The sequence below is a fragment of the Protopterus annectens genome, chromosome 5.part0, assembly GCF_019279795.1.
Source record: "Protopterus annectens isolate FY-2018-M chromosome 5.part0, PAN1.0, whole genome shotgun sequence".
Taxonomy (NCBI): Eukaryota; Metazoa; Chordata; order Ceratodontiformes; family Protopteridae; genus Protopterus; species Protopterus annectens.
In genome coordinates this window covers 1,510,293,763-1,510,321,523 of record NC_056735.1, presented here as the reverse complement: position 1 = coordinate 1,510,321,523, position 27,761 = coordinate 1,510,293,763, and the positions used below count along the sequence as shown (strand labels likewise).

Below are 27,761 nucleotides of genomic sequence, written 5' to 3'. Positions count from 1 at the left end.
ACAGTCAACATTTAGGTCACCAGAGGTAGTGCAGTCTCCTCTATTTCTCCCTTTGTACAACTTTACGGCACTATACTGATATGTCTGATTTGATATGACTTCAGCAAACTACCATATATTATAGACTAGCTAGGTCTGCAGCAGGGAAGTTTAGAAACATGATTCGTTGGCACTCTAGCACTTGGCAATTTTGCAAATCTCTGCTGCTTATATGGTGCTCAATTTCCTATGGAGGCAACTATCAGATTATCCTGTATAACCCCACCACTAAAAGCCCAAGTTTAGCAGGTAACCCATAGCATAGCTCTCAACCTGCCATCTACAAAATGAGGAACACTACCTCTGATAATGTAGAACAAATGGGAAAAATGTGGAGTACTTACTAACAGCTTACTAACAACTTCAGCTTGGAAGATCATAGGATGGTTAAAATGTAAAATTTTTACTTATGAAATAATTTTTTTAGTGAATTAATACAAATAATTTCTATTTACCATGGATATCTGTTAAAAAAATTGCTAAAACAATGTGTCACAGACCCTTTCAATGTATAGCGTTTTAGGAACATGTGCTTTTTAAGACCCCAAATGAGGAATGTTCCTCGTAATGAGGTACACTTGAGAGGTATGACCCATAGGCTCAGAATACATAGATTCTACAAAAGTTCCAGGGACACGTATTTCAGTATTGCTGTTCCAAACGTGTGCCAAACTCTCGTTTGGGCAACAGTGCAATTTCCCTCTAAAGCTGAAAATCTCTAACCAAAAGGAATGATCAGTTAACGTCTCTGTTTTGGCATCACTTGACTGCATACAGTGGTAGATGTACTTTTCCTCCAGTCTCCGTCTTATTCCAAAGACAATCTGCTTATCTGCTATTGAAGGAACCCCTATTCATACGCCAGTTATAAAACTGGTAAATTCATATGCCAGTATCATACCACCTTCCCCAAGTAACTCTGTATCACCTAACTTGTACAGTCCCCTTAATAACCCACCATTCTGCACTCCACCCTCTCTCAACTCTACCCCTGCCTACATGTTGTTACTGCCAGGAAAAAGCAATCTGAAAATCTCAACAATACTTGTGGGGATTTTAATTATCCAAAAAAATAATCTGAAAATAAAATGCTTACAGCTTGAAACAGAAAATGTTAAAGTAATTTTTTACTCAGACTATTGAGTAACAAGGTATTTTTTAACTAATAACAGACCTAAATGTTGTGGCTGTTTACTCTGACAGGCCATAACATAAAAAAATACAAAGAACCAAGAATATCAAGTTAGTTGCTTTTTGACAGAGCACCTTGGAATAGATATGTGCAAAGACATCAACAATGGAAACCAGGAGATGACTTAGTATTGTACAGATCTGGTGAAAGACCATTGTCTGTCTACAGCAGGGCATCAAACACATAATACATGAACCCTGCAGCAATGACCTAATGATGCACATTGTATAATAATAAACTTTTTCTCAGAACATGCATTATACCACTGAGATACTATCACCATCTCAAATTCAAACTAAGGCTCTTGAAATTCTGCTTCAGTACTTTAAATAGCTAACTGGAGAACACAGTTGTCGTGCTATACAATTTCTTGGCAAAAAGTGTTCAGAGGAGCAAAACTGCTGCCCAGTGACTATGGCTGTTCTTCCACTGCTACCTGCGACTCCATGCAGGCATCATTAGAAATGCCAACTGGAAACAAATCTCAGTGGGCATTCTCTTGCCTCAATCCAGTGACAATAAATGACACAAATGTGAAGTGTTAGGGCTGCACTGTACCACAACTTTAGATAATGCACTGGAAAATGTATACACACAAACATTTCTTACACTCTTCACCCTTGAAACAGGCACAGGACAATGGGGAAATGCATAAAGCAACCACAGCAAAGACTATGCAACTTAAAACTCAAGAACTACAGAAAGTCATGTTTGAGGTCTCTGGAAAAAAAAAAAAAAAAAAAAAAACATCCGTATGGAGCAATGAATTCCACTGGTAGTCATGTTGTTAATGCAGCAAAGCTGTGCTATTCTGTAACATAAGAAAGCTCCAAGAATCTATCAAAGCTGGATTCCAAAGACCGTAAAGAATAGCTAGCACAAGAAATACAGGCTGTTACCACACACCTCAGAGACTCTCTGATGTGCTTTACTTTTGATGCACTACAGACAGCATCTTCAGCACCCTGAATAAAAAACAAAACATCCTAGAAGGAAATCAGTAAAATTTCAAAAATTGTAACAACCTGAATGAGTGACACCATTCAGCAACAAACTTAGTGTGGCAACCACCGGCAGCTGCAGAGAGCTAAAATCAAAAGCATCCTTCAGTAACTTTTTTTCAAACTAGTTTTACAGTTTTCACTGATGTATTTCTCTTAATGATCCTGGCAACACACTGAAAATGGGCTGGAGGCTACCATAAAGGAACAAGCTCCTAATGCAGTCAAGTTTGTCAGAGGAACATTCAAATCTCACCCTTCACTTAGCTACAACATCTCTCTCTCTTTCCCATTTGCGCACCATGTGTTACATCCGGCAACAAGCACCATTCTGTGCTTGTTGTTTCTGTAGCAGTCACTGATTTTATGGGCTCAGGTTGCTAGCCCAAGGCCCACCCCTCCTCGGACGGTGCACTACACACAATTTGCACACCCACACTCACACCTAGGGTCAATTTAGTGTGTCCAATCAACCTACTGCATGTCTTTGGAATGTGGGAGGAAACAGGAGCACCTGGAGGAAACCCAAGCAAAAGCAGAGAGGACATGCAGACTCCGCACAGAAGGCACCCCAGCTGAGAATTGAACTGGAGAACCTCTTGCTGTGAGGCAATGATGTTAACCACTACAACACTGTGCAGCCCACAGTGCAACATATGTAACACTTAAAGGTGAAAGGTAACATTAACAGCAATCGCCTCGGCATTCTACATACCTCAGCAAAGTGTTACAGCAGTGCTTCCAAGGATTAGAGCTCTCCTGGTGTGAAAACTAAAAAAAAAAAAAAAAGTTAAAAAAACACCAACATTTATTAAGTTGGGTAAAATGCAATAGCTGTCTAGTAATTAAACTGCCTGGATGTCAGCAAGTAAGAAATTTGAAGAAGCTAAGACAAAATCACCCAAACAAGGAGAAGAAAAAGCTACGACTGGGAAGAATCTTATAGCTGTTCTGCAAAATGCAGTTCAATTTTTCTGTTCCGATTTTGATCTGCCTCCTTGTTCCACTTTTCTTTTCTTCTTTGCAAATTATTTTACCCAGGGAGTACCTGCAAATGGTCAGTTGTGATCAGTATACTACTCTGTTAAACAAATGTAAAATAAAGTTTCATCTCTGGTGCAGGAGATGGCTGTCAATTTAGGAGAAAAATAAATCAGACATACTCAAAGGTGCTTACAATAAGGAAAATCTTACAGCATGCTAGTGTTGCTATGATGGCAGTCCATATCACTCTGTGCCACTTTAAAGAAGTTACAAAACTTTTTGCTGAGTACAGAAGTGAAAATGTCACAAGAAATGACTGAGGTTCAGTGGATACTGGGTACCATGTCGTTTTTGTGATGAGAGCACCAATACTGGAAATACTAAAGATACAAAGACAGTGATTCAATGTTTTTAGGTTGATTAATTTCAAAAGGGTCATCACCAGCAATACTGCAGCTACCCAAGGGTGGAGTTCACACTTGTTGTCATCACCAGCAATACTGCAGCTACCCAAGCGTGGGGATCAAACTTGTTATTTCTACTATCCCTGAAGGGACTTATTGGTAAGGGGCACTGCCTCCCATGTAGCAGTCATATTTCTAATGGTGTTATTCTCAAAAACAAAAATGGTTCCCAATATTCATCGCAGCTTGGTCTCTCTTTGCTACATTTTACTTCCATACTCAGCAGAAAGTTTTGAAAGTTATTTAGAGTGTAAAACTACCTCTGAACTCCTGCAACACTTTCCTAAGAGACAAGGTTTACATCAGACTACAACAACAAATGGCACATTTCATCTTTAGTATAATAAAAATAATGATAAAAATTAGGCACCAATTCAAATGCGCTCATAACAGTTTCTTGTATGATCAGTCAGCAGTCTGGGCAGAGGAATCTGTAGATTTTCCATTGCAGTGGAAGACCTTTGCAAACATTTAAACAAGTGGAGAATTGTATGTGTGCTGCAGTATCTAATTATTCAATACTTTTCAAGCAAATTACGTCAAAAAGAAGAGGATCATGGGCATGTTAAAATCAAAACAGCAGCACTGACAAGAACTATCTCTGTGGTGCAGATGGATAAAGCCCTGTGATTATGACCAACAAGACCCGAGTACAAACAGTAGCTTGGGTGCTGAGCATCTGGACCAGACAGGGTAGCAGTAAGCACCACTGAGGGGGTCACAGCAAGAACTCAATCACGCAGGTGCCTATACAGGAGGGCCCACCTTCTTCACTGCCTGACTTCACTGCCTGACTGATGGGTTCCACAAGCCCATCTCGCTTTTTTGCTAGGTACATCCTCAGTGGTGGAGGAAAGAATGGGTTTGGGACGGATATGAAAAGGCTGATGGCCAGCATGTACAGTTGGAAAAAGACTTAAATTCAGAACAAGTACAGCTTTGAAATGTAAAGCCTTCACCAACTCTGTACATTCCACCTTCAAACACAAAGCAGATCCAGTTCCATGGATCAGAAAAATTTCTTAGCCACACTGACATAGCAATGTGTTTAACTGTCATTTATTATAACTTTTTTGAGGCAGAAAAAGATCTGGCCTTTGTCTTTCTTCATCCACTATTACATCCAAGACCTCTGTGAAAAACTGCTGCTAACAAAAGAGCAGCTGAAACTGCTAGGCTGGTCACAAAGCTGCCTGAAGTCCATCTCTGCTCACACCATTCTCTGTACTGAATGCCACCACTTTATTTTCAAACAAGTGCCGGCAAAAGGCAACTTAATCATGGTTTTCTAAACTTGAGAATGGATAAAATTTCTCTTCCTGCAGGTCTGGAAATGGCCACTTTTCCTTTCAATCCATATTCTTCAATGGCCAGTAAAACATCGCCTGAAAACAAAATAAAAATACCACTGTAATTAATATTTCTTGTTATCCACAACATTCCAACAAAGATGAGTTTCACATTTCTAGCAAGCTGTAAAACACTTAATGAGCAAAACCATTCAGATCTGTTGACACTAAGTGTTACTTTATTTTCACAGTTAGGAACCTGAAAGCTTCATGATTTCTTTTACTCTTGGACACTTTCTGCAGTTACTGTTTACAACAGATATAACTGCAGAAGTTACAGGCTGAATTAATGTTATCCTGACTGCATAGAAAACTGCTTTGAGTTGCTTTAACAAGACAGGGCTATAAGCCTGCTGTCAGAGGTGTGCAATATCATAAGATACAAGACACCCAAAGAATAACACTCATAATCAAAGAGGTTTTTGGTCCTGCTATACTGCATCACTTCTGTCTTGTAACAAATATATAAAAGGGACAGTGTGAGAATTTGAATTATAAAATAACAGCTTACTGCCATTCAAAAACGTGCACGGTGGTTGGACAGCACAACCAGCATGCCTGTTGTAAATTGAGAATATACCAAAAGAAAAAAGTCTGGCGGTTGAAGTACCACTGAATGGTCAGACTTTTCTATTGGGATACGCATAGCGAATAGAGCAAAATACAAGAAAAATCAGGAACATTCTACAAAACTAAAAAAATAGAAACATGCCTAATTTTCCTTGCATTTCTGTGCTGTGCTTCCTAAAATCTCAGCAGATTCTTGTACCTGTCAATTGTTCAGACTTTCGCCTCACAGTTTTAGTCTGTTCTTATTTTATTCTGGGAAACCACTGAAGATTGAAGTTATTAAATAACAGGTTTGGGCTTCATATCCTTTCAAAAATGCAGTGTAACACAAAATACAAAGCTGCATGTAGCATAACATAAAGCACCAAAGTGTGAATCAGTCATGTAATCACACCAAATATGAAGTAATCCTCAAGCTCAGAGCAATCACGTAATGCCGTTCTGTTTTACCAGGAATTGTCTAAGTTTAAGAGAGCAATATTTAAAATCTGTCCCTATTTTTGGACCCCCCCCCCCACACACACATTATCTTGGGCTTGGTTCAGGTTTCTTGCATTCGGTAAAAAACAGCAGTAGCAGCAGCGGACAGTCTTTTTTCTGTTACTTCTCCTGCACTGTACTGTTGTACTGTGCAAGCGTGGGAATGTAAGTCCCATACACAGAACATCAGCAAACACGGAAGAACACTACAGAACTATTATACAAAGACATTATTTAGGAAAGGTAAACAACTTCTTTCTTAAATAATGTCATTGTATAATAGCAATAACTTATGACTGGGTGTGGTTATCATAGGATTGACCCACAACTCGCTTTGTTTTATTACACTAACTGTGGATTAATCCAATGATACACATACCCAGTCATTGTTTACTGCCAAATTAAATGTCTGTTCTTAAAAGAAAGTAAAAATGCATAAATATAACTCTTTTGTACGTATACTGCTTTTCGTTTCACTGCATTTTAATAAATAATGTAATGAAGAAACAAAAAGAACAATGACATTTTTGGGGGATGCTTTTTGGTATAAATGAAATGTCAGTAGGTGGCAGACATAACAGGCAACAGATTCAAACAACCTAAAGCCTGCCAATGGAAACTGTCTTTAAGGTGGTAGAATTCATCTCAGTGGTATGGAAGATTCCACTAGTGGAAAAGTACCAGTTAGATGCATTTAGGATAACCTCTATGCACAGAGTAGGCTCTTGTAGATTTGCTACTTAATGTCAGGTGATACATTTTGTCCAGGATATCAAAATGCAAATATTTGTGTATTTCACTGGATGTGTAGAATTCAGAACAGTCTTGTTTACAGTTCTTTATTGGTAGTTTCCTTTAGAAGATGCATTACTGTATCATGGAACACAACTCAGCATTTTGCAGCTTGTTTCAGAAGGAAAGCTAGAGTAAGGAGGTGCAAGATATGAAAAGATACGTGTTCATATTTAGGGATACAGTTTATCCTGGAGATGAGCAACAACAGAGGTAGACTTTGGGTAGGAAAGCTTTCAGAATGGTTTTAAAGGACTGGAGGGAGGGTGCTGACCTGGTTAACTAAATGTGCATGTAAATAAGTAAAGTCAGTCAGTAACATAAGATACAACCTTGGGCATGAAGGAAGGGATGGTCCTAAGGTTTACCTTTTCCTTAAACACTATGTTAGGCTCCCTGCACATTAAGGTCTTCAGTTCAGAAACTCATTTAGCTGATCTATAAACTGCCAATAAATCAGTTTAAGTCCGTTTTCCAGGATAGAAACTTGAGTGCCGCTTAGTTTTTTAACCATAAAATTAAGGTTCCATGTAGGAAGTTCAGGTTTTCTAAAGGACATCAGGTAAAAAAATCCCCTTTCAGAAACTGGTTTACAGTTGGAAAAGGAAAGTTTAGAGGGTGGCATGCTACAGTGGGTGAAAAGTGCACTTCAACAGAGGCATACAGGAAAAGTCATGCAAGACACTAAGACAGCAGGCTCTCCTCTATGGGCACCACAGCCCTACAGGTATGCCATAATGAGAATATATTCCATTTGAATAATCACATGTTCTACTATAGGGTTGTCTAGACTCTAAAAAATGCCCTGAGTACTGGTCCTTAAAGGGTATCAGCCTGACAGAATTTAAGCGGCCAATTTTAGACCATTAGAATTTTGGTGTACTAGTGAGCTCTTGTCCTGGTTCAGGAGGGTGCACACTTGTGGGAACTGTAGAGGGCTTTTATCAAATAACTGGATCAGTTGGGTGAATTGTTGCTGCCTTGACCACCAGAATTGGCTTTATCTGCTCTCATCCTTTCAAGCATATGGGGAACTGTATACAGGAACTCTTCTATCTCAGAAATGGAAAAGCCATGGAACTATGGAAAAGAACTTTTCCATATTGTAGCTTGCTTGTGCAAATAGGCTAATCCAGTGGAGAGCCCTTCTGTGTCCCAGAGTGTGGAAGACCTTTGGGCAAGGTTTGCATCTGTGGTTGTTGGAACTTGTCCTACTCCCTTTGCCTGCCAACGTGCTCTGCCCTGATGGAATGTAAGAAGCTTGGAGATGCAGAGCTAGCTGGGAAGCTATTTCTCAGGCCATTACTGCCAGTTTGCAGGAGTAGTGCAATTGCATACTCCCGTGTTTGCTAATGTACCACATGCCTGTGGTGTCTGCTGTGATCCTCAACTTGTTGTTCCCTAGTTGACAACTCCATGAACAGTCTCAGGGCCAGAATTGGGCCATCATCTCTTTCAGACTGATATGCCTGAGAATCTTGGGTCTGCTCCATGTCATATGCCTTTACATGGGTTGTCCGCATCTCCAGGCTTCATCTAAGGCATTTGTCAGTGGCTTGTTTCTTTTTGGAATTGTAAAATGCATCTACTGACTGCTTTCCACAAATTTTTTTTTCTGGTGGTAGAGATCAGGGGTATTACTTTGTTGGGAGGGTGGCTGTGTTGTTTCCATATGCTTCTGAACTACCACTGTATTTTCCACATTTGTAATTTGGCAGGGGGGCATTAGACAGCAGAAAATACAGAGCCCAAAACTCTCAGGAACATTCTGGTGGATAGGAGAGTATCAGAAGCCAGCTCTACAAAGCAAAAACAAAGGCCTCATCCTCTGACAGGAATAATATACCAAACTCCAAAAAAGTTGTCAGACTTCTTACTTTTTTCTTTAAGGTTCCTTTCTGGCTAAAACTGTCAATGTTTGGCTGCCTTCGACAGTAGGCCCACTGTTTTTAGGATAATGCCTGCTATACCTCGGTTCACAGGGATTAAATAACTACTTGTATTTACCTGACTCCACTGTCACCCCCTTCTCTTCTAATTTCTTAAAACTTTCTTATGGAGGGCTGTTCAGAAATTGCCACTTAACATCATCTTGTACAGGATGAATCCTCAGTCAACCATCCCTGCGTATAAAAGTCCATGATGGGCTTTAGCTGGAATCTTTGTTGCCATGTTCTTCACTTGCAGGCATCTGATGATATGGGTCTTGCAGTTAATGACCCCCAAGAGGTAAGCTGGAAGAAGTATAAACCCTGATTTGGTCTGTTTCATCAAAAAAACCATTCCAACAAGTTTGCTTCTTACAAAGTGGAACACTCCTGAGCTTTCTGGAGAGAGTACTCTGCCCCCTGTACCTCCATGTGGAAGGCTTCACTCCCACACCCTCTTACTTTAACTCCAGGATTATTACATTTTTGAAGTACACAGCAAACTCAAAAATGTATCTTTTGATGAGCTGATTCTTAACTTCAAGGATAATAGCCATAAACTTTATTCACAATCTGACATTCCACTCTTCCTGTCATTTCTGATTGTGTTGCATCCCAAAGCCAGTTGGAATCCTTGCAACATCCTAAGAAATAACTGCTGGATCCACTATAGGTTTTTTGTACACAACTTAAATGTGTCCTACAGTCTTAATACCCTTTCTGATTTCTTGTTCTTGGGGGGGGGGGGGGGAGGGCTGGAAGATAACTGGTGGATTCCAAACATGCTGACTCAAAGGCATCCTTAAATACCTAGGATCCTGTGTAGAGAGCTAGAAGTCTAGTTTCCTCAATGCTAGGCAAGTCCATACATCTCTTTGTGGACTCTAAAATGATATCAATAGGTGTTCCAAAGTGCCTACTAAACAGACTCCAAGTCTCTCTGGGAAAAAAAAGTCCTCTGTTGGGAGAGCCTGATAAAACAATCACTTCATTGTTACTATAGTATGCCATGGGTGAGATGCGAGAGGAATATACCACATCCACCTCATCTAATTTCCATTATGAGAAATCTCGGAGGGAATGAATTTCTTTTTTTATAAGGGTAAACACTGAAAGAGGGTGTGTGACCATGCAGTTAAAATCAACTATAAAACAAACACAGCTCATGTAGTGCTCTAGTTATAGTGGATCCAAATACAACCACCTCCAGATACCAAAAGAATGTTAAAACTCTAGGAAATGTATTAATGGTTAAGCACTTTCATCTATCTAAACTAAGGACTTCATCAGAAATATTAATTAATCCATTTTTTCATTCAAATAAGAAATTAAACAGATCATGTGACTGTAATTTTGTTTAAAAGAAACATCTGAATCTGACAGCAAAACATATATTGAATCTAACAAACAAAACATATAATGTATAATCTATGGTGTAATACAAACTAAAAATCTGTTACTTGACATAAAATAGTTGTAGTAATAGTGGTTGAAAAATTAGTAAGTGAATACAAATATTTATTAAATGTAAAAAGTTTTAGTCTGAAGTTAAATATAAGCAATATAAGAGATGTAAGTTATAATGTTAATGCTCTGTACTTCAACCAACAGACTACAGATATGTGATCATTAAGTCCCAGTCCTAATTTCTAACCAGTTCTCCCAATCACCTTCCCTTTCATTAAGGAGAACTACTTCTAAAATCACAAACTGAATTTTTTTATATAATAAACAAGTCAAAGTGTGTTTGAAAAGGGAACTTTTTGTATTTTTCTTTAAAATGCCGTAATTACATTCATAAACATGTTTACATGAAGCTCTCTCAGTTTTACCAATGTAGACGTTTTCACGCCCTGAGCATATGGCCATGTAAACAACCTTGATAGAGCAATTTCCTTTCACTAGATGCATTTTTTTTTATCTAAAAGTAAAACAAACTTGTTGAACATCACATAGTGACATTGTTTACAAAACTTGCAGGGGTGGGTACCCACTGCAAACTTATGTGTGTACATACTTTCCTGACATTCATAAATATATTTCAAGTTTTTACCAATCTTTTATACAAAGACAGGTTTTTCTCCCACTGTCTTATAAAGATCCAAGTCTGTTTTAAACAAATTCCAGCTGTTCATTGTTATTTTTATAATCTTTTTAGAAGTGAATTACACTTGATAACTAAGGAAATGTGGATATCCTTTATTTGTTCGTCAGTTAAAAGTGATGTACTCTGTTCAATTTCTGAACCTAAAAGTTGATAGTCTTTCACACTCCATCGCTGAATAACATCATTCATTGTGTTAAGAAAGTCTTGGGGATAACTTCATTCTAGAAACATCCCAATTATTTTATCAACTTTATTAGTAAAAAGTTCAAAATTTGAACACATTCTAGCTGCTCGAATGAAATGACTTTTTACAACACTTCTTTTGCATGCTTGTGAGTGGCAGTGGGTGAAGTGTAAGTGTTCAAAAAGGTCTCCTTAAAAATTGTCAAATCAAATTTCTTGAAATTAAGTGTTCTTAAAAATGGTCACATCTGGATAATTGGCATAGCTGTGTTGAATTTGGCAAGTAAACCTTAAATACCCAAGTTGTTTTATTCAAATAGTGTAGAAATATAAAGATTTCTTCCACACTACCTATCCAAAGGAAAAATAAGTTGTCCCAAGTACCTCACATATAAAGTCCATTTATTAATGTACATAGAATTAAAAATGAATTTCCTCTCCCAAGTGTACATAACTAGGTTGGCGTAAGTCAGTGCACATGCTTCATCCATTGCCATTCCTTGCATTGTTTGTAATATTTGCCTTCGAAAAATATACAATTGTTGTATAATATCAATTCCATACAGTCTATTAAGAACTTGATAAATTTATAATCGTAGTTAGCCAATTCTAGTAAGGCAATATGAAATAAATATAAACCCACTTGGTGAAGGATACTTGTGAACAGATAAATAACATCCATTGCTAGAAAGGTGGTATCATGTGTACAGAATTGCTGCTTAATCTTATGCAAAAGATCTCACACAAATCCTTTAGCATGTGTGTGATAGAACTAAAAATATTTTTAAGAGATCTAGCCACAAAAACTGCTAAGGGATAGGTCTTAGATCCTTCAGCTGAAATAATAAGCCTAAATGGAGGATTGTTAGGATTCTTATGGACTTTTGGAATTGCAAATGCTACAGGAATAAGAGGTTTCTTTAGTAACAGAAAAGGAAATGTAACAATGCCTTGCATTAAACAGTTCTCTAAGAACAAATCAATTTTCGTGTAAGCAAAAAAAAAAAAAAAAATCCATTATGGGATACTGTAGCATATTTAGAAGTGTCCTATAAGATACTAAAGATTCTACTAACATATTCAATTCTGTCCATCAATACAACTCCACCTGCGTTATCAGGTTTCATTACCCTGATAGAGTTGCTGTCAGTAAACAATTTTAAAATATTACTTGCATATTGTTAAGATTGTGTTTAGTAGAAATTTCCAGTATAACATCTCTCAAAGGTTGCTACAGTATTGTTCAAAATGGGGGGGGGATAAAAGTACTTTTTTTTTTTTTAAACCAGTTTTTTCTAATACATCCCTTCGACGCTTGTTGTTTAATGAGCATATAAACAGCTTCAACTTTCAAGTAAATAACTTCAATTCTAAAATACGATCAGGGAGATTTAATTAACTAGAGGCTACAAACTTGAATCATTTACTACAAAGGGAAAAATGATCAGTTGTGATGTCTAAGTTACTAAGGTTAAAAATTTTAAAACCTTTGTGTGAATTAATATTTTGATCAACTTGTATTACATCATTTAATGCCTTTAACCAAACATTGTTCATATATCTTTTCTGTTTCCCCTTCTTCTCTGCTTCTGCCTCCCCCTTCCTTGATAACCTTGTTCTTGAGGAGGGGAGGTGCTCATGAAAAAAAAATCATTAGCCTATGGATTCTTGTCTTTGGGTCTCCTGGTAAAGGGTGAAATTCATCTAAGTCACTGGGGTGTTGTCCTAGTTGTGGGTCTGTGCCCTGGTCTTTTTTGTTTTGTGAATACTTAGGTTCAGAATAGTTCCCAAATTCCAAGTTGCCCTGACATGAGTGACGCTATCGGCCAGTATCCTTTAGTGTTTCTAGGCACGGGATAAGCCTTGCCATTAATATAGTCATTATGGCCTCTAAGAAACTTTTTCTTTTTACGATTGACATTTAATTTGTAACGGTTTTCTACCTGTGTAAAAGTCCTGTCATACTTATATTAAGATCAAATAACAAATCACCAACAATTCTATTTAAAACCAAAATGTCATCAAATAAACTATTAATCTGAGTAGAATTTCTTTTAATAATAAAGTTCATAAGTTCAAAGCCATGACTACTGAACATGCTGGCAAGTCCATTGTTCTCTGAACTATTAAGCCCAAGTCTGTTGGAAAACTTGTAAAGTCTTAAACCTTTCAGAACTCTCTTTTGGTTCAAACTCTCAGTAATAAAAACATTATCAAGTTGCAAGTTTCAGATTACTAATTTTTTTCTAAAAATCATTCAACAGTAATGATAAATTACATTCCTGGCATAGTAGAAGTATCTAAACAATAACTGCAGAATGAAGCATCTTTCTTTTGCCAATCATTTAAATTCCAGTGAAAGTCTGTGGAGTTTTCAGTTAGATCAGGTCTCAAATGTGCACCTGTTTGTTCAGCATTTGGGAATGCTGAATGAATCACTTCCGGTGTTGAAGAAGTATGTCTGACACTTTCTCAAAGTTTGGACCTTCCCATTCTGTTCTAACATAAAGGGAAAGACTTTGTACTCAGTAAAACCTTAGAATTACTTTCTTCAGAGTATTGTTGGGAGATCATGGTAATTAAATTAATAAGATCTTCTTGCTGTGTCGATTCTTTTGCCACTTGGTCCAGCAATGCATTAGAAGATGGTGTACCAGAAGAAACGCAGATCAAGGAGTCCATCTATGGAATAGTAGCGGTGAACCCACAGCCACATTCTCAAATATTAAACCAGTAAACCCTGAAAGAGGATGTGTGACCGTGCAGCTAAAATTAACTATAAAATAAAGCCCACATAGTGCACCAACTGTAGTGGATCCGAACACAACCACCTCCAGACAACAAAAGAATGTTAAAGCTCTAGGAAATTTATGAAAACAATAAACAGTTAAGCAATTTGTCCATCTAAACTACGGATTTTATTAGAACCATTCATTAATCCATTCTTTCATTTAAATAATAAATTAAACAGATCATGTGACTAATTAACTTTGTTTTAAAGAAACATTAACAAGTCTGACAGCAAAATATATACTGAATCTAACAAAACATATGTATAATCTAAGATGCAATACAATGTAAAAATCTGGCCCAATGGTTAAGGTGTTTGCCTTACAAACGCAAGGTGCAGGGTTTGAGTCTCACAAGGGATAATTGGTTAAGCTTAAAATGGCTCGCAAGGGCAGTTAGCTTAGTACTAACCTATGAACTTGACATAAAATAGTTGTAGTAATAATAGTGGTTGAAAAATTAATAAGTGAATCCATAAATATTAAATACAAAAAATAAAAAAGTTTTAGTTTAAAGTTAAATATAAATAATATAAGTGATGTAAGTTATAATGTTAATGCTCTGTACTTCAACCACAGGACTATAGACGTGCGATCATTAAGTCCTGGGATATTAGAGGCATCCAACTTCAATTGCCAGAACAATTCCCTAATTTCTCACCAGTTCTCCCAATCATCTTCCCTTTCATTAGGGGTAACTACTACTAAAATCCCAAAATGAAATTAAATGGGAACTTTTTATTTTTTTTTTAAAAAGTCGCAATTATATTCATAATTATGTTTATGTAAAGCCCTCTCAGTTTTACCAGTGTAGATGTTTTTATATCCTGAACATATGGCCACGCAAACAACACCCTTGGTACAGCAATTTCCTTTCATCAGTTGCATTTTTTGATCTAAAAGTACAAGGGAGTCATTGAACATTATGTAGGGATATTGTTCACAACACCACAGGGGTGGGTACCCACTGCAAACTTGTGTGTACATACATTCCTGACATTCAAAAACACATTTCAAGTTTTTACTGATCTTGTATATAAAGACAGTTTTTTCTCCCACTGTCTTATAAAGATCCAAGTCTGTTTTAAACAAATTCCAGTTGTTCATTGTTATTTTTTTAATCTTTTTTATTAGTGAATTACACTTGATAACTAAGGAAACGTGCATATCCTTTATTTGTTCATCAGTTAAAAGTGATGTACTCTGTTCAATTTCTGAACCTAAAAGTGCATAGTATTTCACACTCCATCTCTGAATAACATCATTCATTGTGTTAAGAAAGTCTTGGGGATAACCTTGTTCTAGAAACATCCCAATTATTTTATCAACTTTATTAGTAAAAAGCTCAAAATTTGAACACATTCTAGCTGCTTGAACTAACTGACCTTTTACAACACTTCTTTTGCATGCTTGTGGGTGGCATCTAGTGAAGTGTAAGTGTTCAAAAAGGTCTCCTTCTTAAAAATTGTCAAATCAAATTTCTTGAAATTAGTGTTCTTAAAAATGGTGACATCTAGATAATTGGTACAGCTTTGTTGAATTTGGAAAGTAAACCTTAAATACTCAGTTGTCTTATTCAAATAGTGTAGAAATATAAAGATTTCTTCCTTACTACCTATCCAAAGGAAAAATAAGTTGCCCCAAGTACCTCACATTTAAAGTCTATTTATTAATGTAAATAGAATTAAAAATTAATTTGCTCTCCCAAGGGTACATAACTAGATTGGTGTAAGTCAGCGCACATGCTGCGTCCATTGCCACTCCTTGCATTTGTTTGTAATATTTGCCTTCAAAAAATATACAATTGTATAATATCAATTCCATACAGTCTATTAAGAAAGTACAGTTGTGTACACTTACCATAAATGTTCGAGTGTATTCACTGTTGCAGTCATTACATTTGGGTAATCTGCTGGCAGGTAACCCTCAGTCGGCCTGATTAACAAAATCTTGGGTCCTGCGTCGGTTGCTGTCCCTTCTTCCATGACGTCAGGTCGTCAGGGTATAAAACATGCAGCCGACACCATTACATCAGTTTTTCTTGCCCCAGATGTCAGGTGCCCCCCTAATGGGAAGCAATTAAATATAAAAGTACAATGATGTACCTCCAACAAAAAAGCAAATACATCAAAAAGCTTTTAAGCATAGTACAGGAAAGTAGCGGTATAGCCAAAAGAAGTTAGGGGGCTGGAGGGAGGGTTATCAGGACTGCAACAGTGAATACACTCCAACATCTACATTTATGGTAAGTGTACACAACTGTACTATGTTCTTCGTGTTTCACTGTTGCAGTCATTACATTTGGGTAGATTCCCAAAGCTATAGTTGGGAGGAGGAATTTAGATAGCATTAGGACCAGCTATAAGGCCCTGCAAGACTGCAGTGGCAAAGCCAGCTCTGGATTTAGAGAAAACTGGCAAATGATAATGCTTGGTGAAAGTATGTACAGAACTCCAGGTAGCAGCTTCTAGGATGTCCCTGGTAGGGACGCTTCTGAGAAAGGCTGTAGAGGTAGATGCAGCCCTGGTGGAGTGAGGTCTGATCCCCTGGGGGATAGGTTTTCCATGGTGCTTATAGCAGAAATGAATGCAATGGCCTATCCATTTAGAAATGGTTTGCTTTGAAATAGCCTTCCCCTCGGCCCGTGCAGCAAATGCCACTACCAGTTGTTCAGATTTCCTTTGAGGTTTAGTCCTGTCCAAGTAGAATCTAAGTTGTCTGTGCACGTCTAAGGAATGCAGTATCCATTCCCCTTTGTTCTGTGGATTGGGAAAGAAGGTTGGCAAATGAATGGACTGATTAAGAGCCACACTGGATACCACCTTGAGCATGAAGGATGGACTGGTTCTGAGGGACACCCTGTCCGCATGAAAGATGATGAAAGACTCCACTGCCATAAGGGCCTGTAATTCAGATACCCTTCTAGCTGAAGAGATTGCTAAAAGCAAAGCTGTTTTCCAAGAAGGAAAATTTAAGTCCGCAGTAGCAGCTGGCTCGAAAGGAGGTAGAGTGAGTTTCTCCAAAACAAAGTTATGGTCCCAGGCTGGGGTTGGAGCTCTCCTGGGTGGTCTCAAATTCTTGGCCCCTCTAAGGAACTGCTTGAGCAGTGGATGAGAGAAGAGGGGAGGTTTTGTGCTATAATGAGCTGAAATGGCTGAGGCATGGATTTTAATGGAGGAAAAAGACAGGCCCTTGTGAAGCATCTCAGTTAAGTATTGTAAAATCTGAGGTAAATTGGGCGCTGCTGTGTTCATCCCTTGAGATTGGTTCCAGGCACAGAATCTTTTCCATTTTTCAGCATAAGATTTTCTAGTACTAGGTCTCCTTGCCTCTAAAATGATATCCATCACAGGTTAACTGAGGGATGGTAAAGGAGAGATTAGGTAATTAGCCAGGCTGCAAGGTTCAGTGTTAGAAGCTGAGGGTGCAGAATCTGGTTTGCCTGCTTGGACAACAGTAAAGGAGTCGGAGGCAGGTGCCATGGGGATAACCATGACACACTGCGCAGGAGGAGGTACCAGTGTTGGCGTGGCCAGTCTGGAGCAATCAAAATCATCCTCGGTTTGTCCTGTTTGATTTTTAGTAGTACTTTGGAGAGCAGAAGCAGAGGGGGGGAAGGCATAGACTGATAGGTTTTTCCAGCTAAAGGACAGCACATCCACTTTCCAGGCTTGTTTGTGGGGAGTCCCTGTGCAAAATTTGTCCAATTGGTAGTTCTGGGGAGAGGCAAACAGGTCTATATCTGGGCTCCCCCATTTGCTTGTCAACATGTTGAAAATCCATGGTTCAAGTTTCCACTTGTGTGGGCCCATGAGGTTTCTGCTTAGTCCGTCTGCCAGTGTATTTAATTTTCCTGGCAGGAATTGAGCTTGTAGGTGTACTTGGTAGCTCAAGGCTGTGTTCCACAATGCCATGGCTAGTCTGCAGAGGGGGTAAGAATGTGTACCCCCCCTGCTTGTTTATGTACCACATAACAGTGGTGTTGTCTGTGTTTAACATTAGTTGTTCTGGAAGAATGTGGTCCTTGAAGGCTGTCAGAGCATTCTGTACAGCTAACATTTCTTTTTGATTGATATGCAGGTGCAGTTGACTTGGGTTCCATTTGCCCTGAATGCACTTCCCTGCCAGGTGCGCCCCCATGCATAGTCTGATGCATCTGTTGTTAGGGTTTGGGCAGCAGGGGGTGGTGTGAAAGGTAGTCCCTTGTTTTGGTGGCAGGCCTCTGTCCACCAAAGGAACTCTGGGCGTAGGCAAGGTATGATAGGAATCATTGCTTCTAGATCCTGGGAACTTTGACACCATAGGCTTTTTAGATACCACTGTAGTTTCCTCATATGCAGTCTTGCATATGGAATTAGAAGAATGCAGGAGGCCATGAACCCCAAGGCTTGCTGTATTTGTCTTGCAGATAGCAGGGTTTTTGTGGCCACCTGTTTGAAGTAGGTTGTCAAATGAATGTGTTTCTCTGGCGTGAGGTAAGCCATCTGGGAAGTTGTATTCAAGCTTGCTCCCAGGAATATAATTTGTTGACAGGGTACCAGGTGAGATTTCTTTTCATTTATGGTGTACCCCAGACAAGTTAGAACCCTTTGTACAAAGGCCAGATGATTCAAAAGTATGTCCTGGCTTTCTGCCTGAATTAGACAATCGTCCAAGTATGGGTATATTTGAATATTTCTTTGCCTGCAAAATGCAATAACCGGAGCTAGGCACTTTGTGAATACCCTGGGCGCAGTAGATAAGCCAAAGGGCAGTGCAGAGAACTGACAGTGCATGTAGCCTGCTTAGAAGCGAAGGTATCTTCTGCAAGATTCCCTGATTGGGATGTGCAGGTATGCTTCTTTTAAATCTAGTGTTGCCAAGCAGGCATCTTTGCCTAGCATAGGAAGCAACTGGTGAAGAGTCAGCATCTTGAATTTTGGAATCTCCAAAAAGGTGTTTAGAGTAGACAGGTCCAGGATAGGACGCCATGAATTGTCTTTTCTGGGTAACACGAAAAGTCTTGAGTAGAAACCTTGTCCCTTTTCCTCTTCTGGTACCAAATGAATAGCCCCCATGCTTAAGAAAGAAAGTACTTGTTTTTGGGCCTCTGCCCACTGATTTGAGGGTAGGTCCAGCCACCTGTTTGGTGTTGGCAATGTGTGGAAGTGAAATCTGTATCCCGGGGACACTATATTTAAAACCCATTTGTCCTGGGTAATGAGTTCCCAGATCTTGGCATGAAGAGCAATCTTTTCCCCCAAAGGGGCAGTCAGTTGATAAGTGCTTGGAAATTTTAAAAGGAAGTCATTGAGACAGTTTACCATAGGGGGAAGTCTTATTACTCCCAGATTTGGAAGTGGAGGCCCCCCACTGCTTAGTCCTGTGTGTCCCCTGGGACTGAAACTTGGGCTTCTGCTGTGTCTGGGTTTGGCTGGACCTACCCGCAAAAAAAAAAAAAAAAATTTTCATCTGCTTTTACTGTACTTGTGTTTCTACCTACTTTTTTTTACTTTTGCATCATCTTAAAAGTACTCAATTGTATTTATTACTGCTTGGTGTAACTCATTCTAAGCCTTCTGGTTTAAACACTTGGGCTTCGGACCAGTTGTTTTGCACTGAGAGGGTTTGTGGTCTGCACTGTAGTGGCAGAACAGGTAGCTTACATCCTTCTAGGTTGGGAACTGCTGATTGAGGGCTCAGTGTCTGTTATTCTACAAGTGTATTAATTCTGGTTTAAGCACTTAGGCTTTCAGGCCAGTTATTTTACATTAAGAGGGTTCGTGGTCTGCACTCTTGTGGGAGGAGAGGCTGGACTCTGCCCTTCTGAGCTGGAAATTTCTGATTGAAGGCTTATAGTGCATGCATATCTGAACTGCTTCTTACTGAAGTTGGTGCGCCTTGTTTGCTGTGGTATAGACTGGATTCGGGCCTGCTGGATCTAGCTTTGTTTGTGTAACTTGAGCACTAATCCAGGCATTCTCTAAAGTATTCAATTGTATTTATTACTGCTTGGTAGTAACTTGATTAAAGTTGAGCTGTCATTCTAAGTCTTTTGGATTAAGCACTTGGGCTTCAGACCAGTTGTTTTACATTAGGAAGGTTTGTGGCATGCACTGTGGTGGCAGGACAGGTAGCTTTCATCCTTCTAAGTTGGGAACTGCTGATTGAGAGCCCAGTGTCTGTTATTCTTAAAGTGTATTAGTTCTGGTTTAGGCACTTGGGCTTCAGGCCAGTTATTTTACATTAAGAAGGTTTGTGGTCTGCACTCTTGTGGGAGAAGAGGCTGGACTCTGCCCTTCTGAGCTGGGAATTTCTGGTTAAAGGTTTATAGTGCCTGAATATTTGAACTGTATCTTACGGAAATTGGTACACCTTGTTTGCTGTAGCATAGACTAGATCCAGGCCTGCTGAATATAGCTTTGTTTATATGCTTGTTGTTTGTTTGCTTGTTATTTCCCTGGAACGCTAATTCCACCTAATACGTGGCTTCTCAGCGCTTCTGTTGCATTGCTTACTGTACTTATTTCCTTGTTTCACTTGAAAGAAAGTTACTGTTTGTCGTTTTTGCATTTACGTTACCTGTAACACATTGCACTTAAGTTACCTGGCACTTGCTCACTAAAGCAATTATATAAGTCAGCACTAAAAATTAAAAGCACTACACCCTCACTCCCCACTGGCCCTGGTTTTCAATTATTAAGGAATTCCCAATATTATTCTAGCATGTCCAAAGGTCAGTTGTCAATCTCCTCTCCGGTCCAGCTGGTGAATCTGGGAATCTTGAGGCAATGTTACAACTGCCTCATGTACACAGACAACCCTCTCCTCCTCCCAACAAATTCCAACACATGTGAGAGATGCAACCATATAGCCAAACTGGAGGCTAAGCTCTCTCAACTCAGTACTGGCATAACCAGTCAGGAGGAGAAGGAAACCATACTCACTACAATTCCAGTCTCACATAGACCTACCACGACAGCAAACCAAACACATAATCACACAAAAACATACTCGGAGGCTCTAAATAAAGATCTGCCCAAGCAGCAGAGACCTCCAAAGCAGACACCCAAGCAGCCACTACCCCAAAACAAAACACGTGCAACACATATCTCACAAAGCCAGTGTGCCAAACAGTCACAGCCCTTAAGACTAAACAACACACCTGATACACTTGTAATAGGTGACTATCGTCAGGCACACTGACGTCCCGCTCACCAGGCTGAACAAGGAGAGGGTCACGGTGAGCAGCCTGTCGGGTGCTAGGATCCGCCACATAACACAAGCACTCAGGTCACTCCAAGGCAAGTACAAATATGACTCAGTCATTGTCCATGCTGGTGTGAATGACCCGAGACGTACCTCCCTGGACTACATGAAGAGAGACATAAAGGAGCTCTGAGCATGTAGCCCAGGCCGGTATGACCCTGACCTTGAGTAGCATCTTACCCTCACCAAGAATGATGCCACAATATGAAGACAAGATGATCAATTTCAGCAATTGGCTTAAGTACTGGTGTCATTCAAAGGGGATCCAATGCCTGTCAGCTTGGGATGATATGCTCGATAAGCCACGATGCTTCGCTAGGGACGGCTTGCACCTGTCACCCCTGGGCTTTCGGATATTGGCAAAGGCTCTTGCTACCTCCATAGTGCCTTTTTTAGGCAAGGCTCAAAAGACAAACCCACCTCCATAGGTATCACAAGGGATAAGAAACTAAGAGTAATGCTGCTCAACGCCAGAAGTCTAAACCTCAAGATGCACGCACTCGAAACTCTCCTTAGCATGGAGAACATCGATATCTGTGCAGTAACAAAACCTGGTTCAGGGCTCCCGAGAGCACCCCAGCACTACCAGGTTATACCTCATACCATGCTTTTCGGCCCCAAAACTTGGACCGAACCACAAAAGGAGGGGGAGTATCGATATTCAAAGATACCCACACCTCCAGGTTGGTGGCAAAGCACGAAGCATCAGAGACTATCCATGTGCAACTAACAGTGGGTAAAACTGCCTTCCAGTTTATAGCCTGCTACAGACCACCCTCCCAAACCCAGGAACCCCACTCGGCCTTCCTGAGAACACTGGAAAATATGAAGGTCTCTCCAAACACCATTATATTGGGTGACTTCAACTACCCAAACATAGACTGGGAGCATTACTCTAGCTCCAACACCCTAGCCCAAAGGTTCCTAGAATTTATAAACTCAAATGCTATGGAACAACTTGTTAACACTCCCACAAGAGGGAAAACATACTGGACCTGATCATCACCAACATGGGGACTCTGTGCTCCAGACCAGAAGTGTATCCCTCACTGGTAAGATCAGACCATAAACTAATCTCACTGGATATTCACATCCCGACCCCACCCCCTGCCCAGAAAACCACAGTGAAAAACTTCTCTAAAGCAAATTTTACACTCCTCAAAACTGAGGTGGAATCCTTCAAAGCCCCCGGGCCTGTGGAAAATATGGCCCAGACCGCAGAATCCTTTATAAACGCATTCTATGAACACCTTCAGGAATGCATGGATCATGCGATCCCAAATAAAACCAAGACCCAATCCTCCAAAAGCAGACGTCCTGTCTGGTGGACCCCAGCCATAAACAAACTATACAATAGGAGGACGCTACTAAATGATAAAGCAAAATCCCAAAAACGGAAGGCATCACTGATCAGTATTAGCAAAAAACTACGGGCACACATAAAATTGTCTAAGGCCAGCTTTGAGAGAAAAATTGCACAGGACACTAAGGATAATCACAAGGCTTTCTTTAGTTATGTTAGGAACCTGGGTGGTAATTCCCAGATATGCTCAGAATTAGTCCAAAATGACAAAAAATACACCGAACCCACAGACATTGCCAACATCCTAGCTGACAGGTTCAGCGCAAACTTCAACCACACCCTCCCCAACCAAAGGACAAAGATCTATACCAGCAGAGTGCTGCCCCTGACATCTCAGATGCTCAGGTAAGAGCCGCCCTCTCCAAAGCAGAAAACACAGCATCAATGGGACCAGATGGTGTCCCAGGCTGCGTCCTACATGAACTCAAAGAAGAGCTAAACCCAAACATAAAACTACTGTTCAATCTCAGCCTTACTACAGGATATGTGCCCAAAGAGTGGCGTACAGCAACAGTGGTCCCTCTCCATAAAGGTGGTGCCTCAACGGATCCTGGAAACTATCGCCCCATAAGCCTGACTAGCTTGGTCTGCAAAGCTATGGAAAGGATCATCATGGACCTCATAAATAAAGATATTGGGGACCTACAAACACTGGATCCTACTCAGTTCGGCTTTGTTAAGGGCAGATCCTGCCTCTTAAACCTGGTTGATTTCTTTGAAACAGTCACCAAGGCCATTGACGAGGGGAAGGTGGTCCACACAGCCTACCTGGACCTCGCAAAAGCCTTCGATACAATACCCCACTCGGGCATTATAGATAAGCTCACCAGCTTAAATATAAACCCCTGTGTCACTAGATGGATTGCAAACTGGCTCAAGGACAGAACCCACATGGTTAGAATTGCTGGAGCCATGTCAGACTCCAAACCAGTTACAAGTGGTGTCCCACAAGGCTCAGTCCTGGGACCTCTCTTGTTCGGTATATATTTATTTCTCGGAGGTACAGGCCAACACAGAAGGACTGTGGCTGACCAAGTTCGCAGATGACTGCAAACTGGGTGCCATAATAGACTCTCCAGCCGACACAAGCATCCTCCAAAAGGGCCTCATAGAAACAGACAACTGGTGCCAGTGCCATGGCCTCAAGCTAAATGCCAAAAAGTGTATAGTCATCCCCTTTGGCAAAAACAAAGTGCCCACAAATTACCACATAGGTGGAAATCCATTAAGTACAGAAGAAGTAATTAGGGACCTGGGGACCCAAGTTGATAGCAATCTCTCATTTGACAACCACGTGGCCAAAGTGGTTAGAAAAACATTTTATATAGCCCACCTAATCATGAAGGGATTCACATCTAGATCAGGGGAGGTCATCGTGCCTCTTTACTCATCCCTCATCAGGCCCATAATTGAGTACAATGCCCCTTTTGGGATGTACCTTACCAGACACCTGCAGCAACTGGAAAGACCCCAAAAGTACCTCACCAAGAGGATCAAAGGGCTCAAACAGATGCCATATGCTGCCCGGTTAAAGAAACTCCAGCTCTACTCAGTGGCATACCGCCTGTTCAGAGGCGATCTGTGCCTGACGTATAAAGCCATGTCCAACCCGGAATTAATGGACATGCTGCACCTCAGAAAATCCAAATCCCATCGAGCTACGCGCTCGAGAGACTTGAGCCTCAGCACTGAAATAAATAGGACATGCTGGAGGGACAGATTCATAACCCAGAGGCTCCCTTCACTCTGGAATAAAATCCCAGTCCAGGTTAGGCAGAGTCCCTCATTGACTCTCTTCAAGAGGAATCTTGATGAGTGGATGGGAGATCGTAGGTTTACCCCGGGTATCACTTCTGTGTCACTGTTAGATAGAGACACAGTATACTAACCTCGAAAAAGGGCATAGCAAAATAAATTTAAAATGGGTGGCGAAAGCCAAACACATTCTGGCTAGGCTTATAAATGCCCTAGGGCAGATAGCCTAGTATGAACCTATGAAGACCTGGAAGGGGCTGGAAAGGACCAATTTTTAGAGGACCAGTGCCTACTAAAATCTAGGAGGCTGAACTTGTAAGAAATCTTTAACAGTTTGCATAGATTTAGCGTTATCTTCCATCTTTTTAAGAACTTCCTCAGCCTTGTTGCCAAACAGATGGTCCTGATTTAAGGGAGTATCCAACAATTTAGCTTTAACATGATCAGGTAAAGATTGCTTCTTAAGCCAAGCATGCCTTCTGAGCACAGACCCAGTAACAGCAGCCCTGCAAGAGGCCTCTAATGAATCAAAACCACATTGCAAAGTATATTTTCCAACCTGTTCAGCAGAATGCATTAAATCCTGTAATTCTTTATTTTCCACACAATCAGGAATCAACATCATTTTCTGTTTAAGTAATCCAATAACATGGTGCTGATACTTAAACATATGAAACTGGCAGTTTAAAGCCCTAATGGCCAAGGTTGCAGAAGTGTAAACCTTCTTACCCCATCTATCCAGCACCCTGGAGTCTCTATCAGAAGAGGTAGGATTTTTAGCAGTAGAAGCCTTAATGCCCTTGGGTCCCTGTGAAATAGTCTCTGGATCCGCAATAGGATTTTTTTAAAAAAACTTGTGTGACTCAAGGACCCTGTAGTATCTGTCAGGTTTTCTGGGAGCAGGAGGCAAGGAATCAGGGGCCAAACTAGATTCCGAAAAAGCATCATCAACAATGTCCAGTACAGGAGGAATAGCTAAAGTCCTATCCTGAGGCAGAAGAAAGAAATCCCCAAGCCTCTTTTTTGAATCAGAAAAATCCTGGCTTTCCCAGTGGAAATGTTCCCTTAGAGTATGTACGGTTTCAACAAAAGAAAACTCCTCTGGAAGGGAAGCAGAGGGAATAGAGTCCTCTGCATAAGAATCCTCATAAGTAGATAAGGGCAAATCCAGATCATTAGAAGAATCAGAAAAAAAACAGAATCCTTGTCAGAAGATTCATAAACAACATCAGTCCTAGGCCTTTAGAAGGGAAGGGGGTGGGTTGGCTACCCCTGATTAGAGTTATTAGATCTTCAGCCATTCTTATAATTTGCTTTTTAGGCATAGAGGCCTGAGCATGTGGCCTTGGCATCGTTGTTTTAGGCATGGTTCGAGATTTAGGCCTAAGTGAAGAAGGAGGCGTCGGTTTAATATGCAAGTCCATAGGCCTGAATATACCCTCAGAAGCCGGCGCCTGCACAGCGGCTCCGGACCCATCCAAGGTAGAGACATCCGTGGGTTCCATAGCTGAAGCATCTCACGGCATACCAGACTCCGAATGGGTCTCAGTAGAGGCTTGCGAATCAGAAGTAGCTGGTATCAGGGGCTGCAAAAGCGCCTCACTGAGTACTGGCGACTGGCTTAGGAGAAGCATCATCGGCAGTTTTGGACCTCGGCAGCCTGTCTCTGTCTTTATCTTTGCGTTTTTTCAGAATCCTGGTAGTCAGATGGCTAACCGATGACGACATTTCTGGATAATTAAACAGAGAACTGAAATATTTAGATGCGAAAATATACAGACAACGGATAGTGCACTGACTAAATAAAGCACAAAACTGACAGCAAGGTACGTCGTGGTCAGGGCCTAGGCAAGGAATACAGTACAAATGAAAATCTTTATGAGTTACTTGCTTTCCACAAGTAATGCAATTATTAACTTTTACTGACATCGATTATGAGCAAGAAAAAAAGTTTCCCCAACGGGGTACTTAGATTTTGTTGAAGACTTTGGTTCTGAAACTCAAAAACGAATATTTCAGGAGTCGGCCGACCAGCACTTGCGAACTGCTTCTGCTTTGGGCACCGCACGGCAAGAAAGACTGATGTAATGGTGTTGGCTGCATGTTTTATACCCCTGATGAGCAGATGTCATGAAAGAAGGGACAGCAACCGACGCAGGACCCAAGACTTTGTTAATCAGGCCGACTGAGGGCTATCTGCAAGCAGATAACCCAAGATTTTGTTAATCAGGCCGTCTGAGGGCTATCTGCAAGCAGATAGCCCAAATGTAATGACTGCAACAGTGAAACACGAAGAACATCTTGATAAATTTATAATCGTAGTTTGTTAATTCTAGTAAGGCAGTGTTAAATAAATCTAAACCCACTTGGTGAAGGATACTTGTGAACAAGATCAACAATGTCCACTGTTAGAAAGGTTGTATCGTTTGTATAGAATTGCTGCTTAATCTTACACAAGAGATCCCATAAATCTTTTAGAATGTGGGTGATAGAACTAAAAATATTTTTAAGAGATCTCTCCACAAAAACTGCTAGGGGTCTTAGATCCTATCATTGAAACAGTAAGCCTAAATGGAAGATCGTTAGGATTCCTATGGACTTTTAGAATCCAATAAGATGTTTCTTTAATGAAAGGAAAGGAAAGAAAATAATTAATGTGGAACAATGCCTTGCATTAAACAGTCCTTAAGAACAAATCAATTTTTCTATAAGTAACAAAAATTTCATTACAGGATACAGTAGCATATTTAGAGGTGATCTTTATAAGGGTAACCACTACTCAAGTGGAAGACTAGACAGCCTGAGGATTAATTTGGTGTTAGGCAGCCACACACTTGTTTATAACGTTCTTAGATTTGAAGATGGCAGAGGCAGATAGGGCTGACATCCAGGCCTTGTCTGTTGGCCACAACTTTAAACAGAATGACAGTTCTTCAGTGCTAGGAGGAGTTTTATTTGCAATATGTAAAGTTAAAGAATATTCTGGGGATTTTTGCATAAACATGGTAAGCATATCATGTCACTCAAATTTCAAATGGCCCTTCTGAGGACAGACATCCATCAGAGATGGAAACCTCTTATGTTTTCAACTGCTCATGGCAGTTTCTCACTGTAAACTGAGTTGTACTAAGGCCTCATGTTTACTCTGCTATAGGAAGGCCCTCAAATTTTCAGTCTGATGAGCCCTTTTTCCTGAAAGATCTGCAGTGTTTGCAACAGGAAGCTTGGTAGTCCTCTACCAAGTAAATCAGACACTGCAGATGGCAAAGTGCAAGTTAGAATCGGTCTTCTCCAATTTATCTGTAAGCTTTTCTAAGGATGTCATAGACTTCATACTGCAATCTAATGTACAATTTAAATCAATATAGCAATAAAAAGATTCTGAAACAATGTCCATATTTCCTGGAAGTCACATGGGAAGGACCAATAGACTGATGACTTTCTTTTGTAGAAAAGACTGCTTCTCCTTTCAGCCATGTGTCAGACTGACATTCTATGCCAAGGAAAGAGTGCAGCT

General features: G+C 40.2%; 1 protein-coding gene across 1 annotated transcript in view; it reads right to left on the bottom strand.

The window, feature by feature from the left end:
- Nucleotides 1-427: 427 nt before the first annotated feature.
- N6AMT1 (N-6 adenine-specific DNA methyltransferase 1) overlaps nt 428-27,761 on the bottom strand; it is a 208,347-nt gene continuing 181,013 nt past the window's right edge. Inside the window, exon 6 of the mRNA XM_044071324.1 lies at nt 428-5,065. Coding sequence (XP_043927259.1) covers nt 4,959-5,065 — 107 coding nt within the window. The 3' untranslated portion in view covers nt 428-4,958. The remainder of the gene's footprint in view (nt 5,066-27,761) is intronic.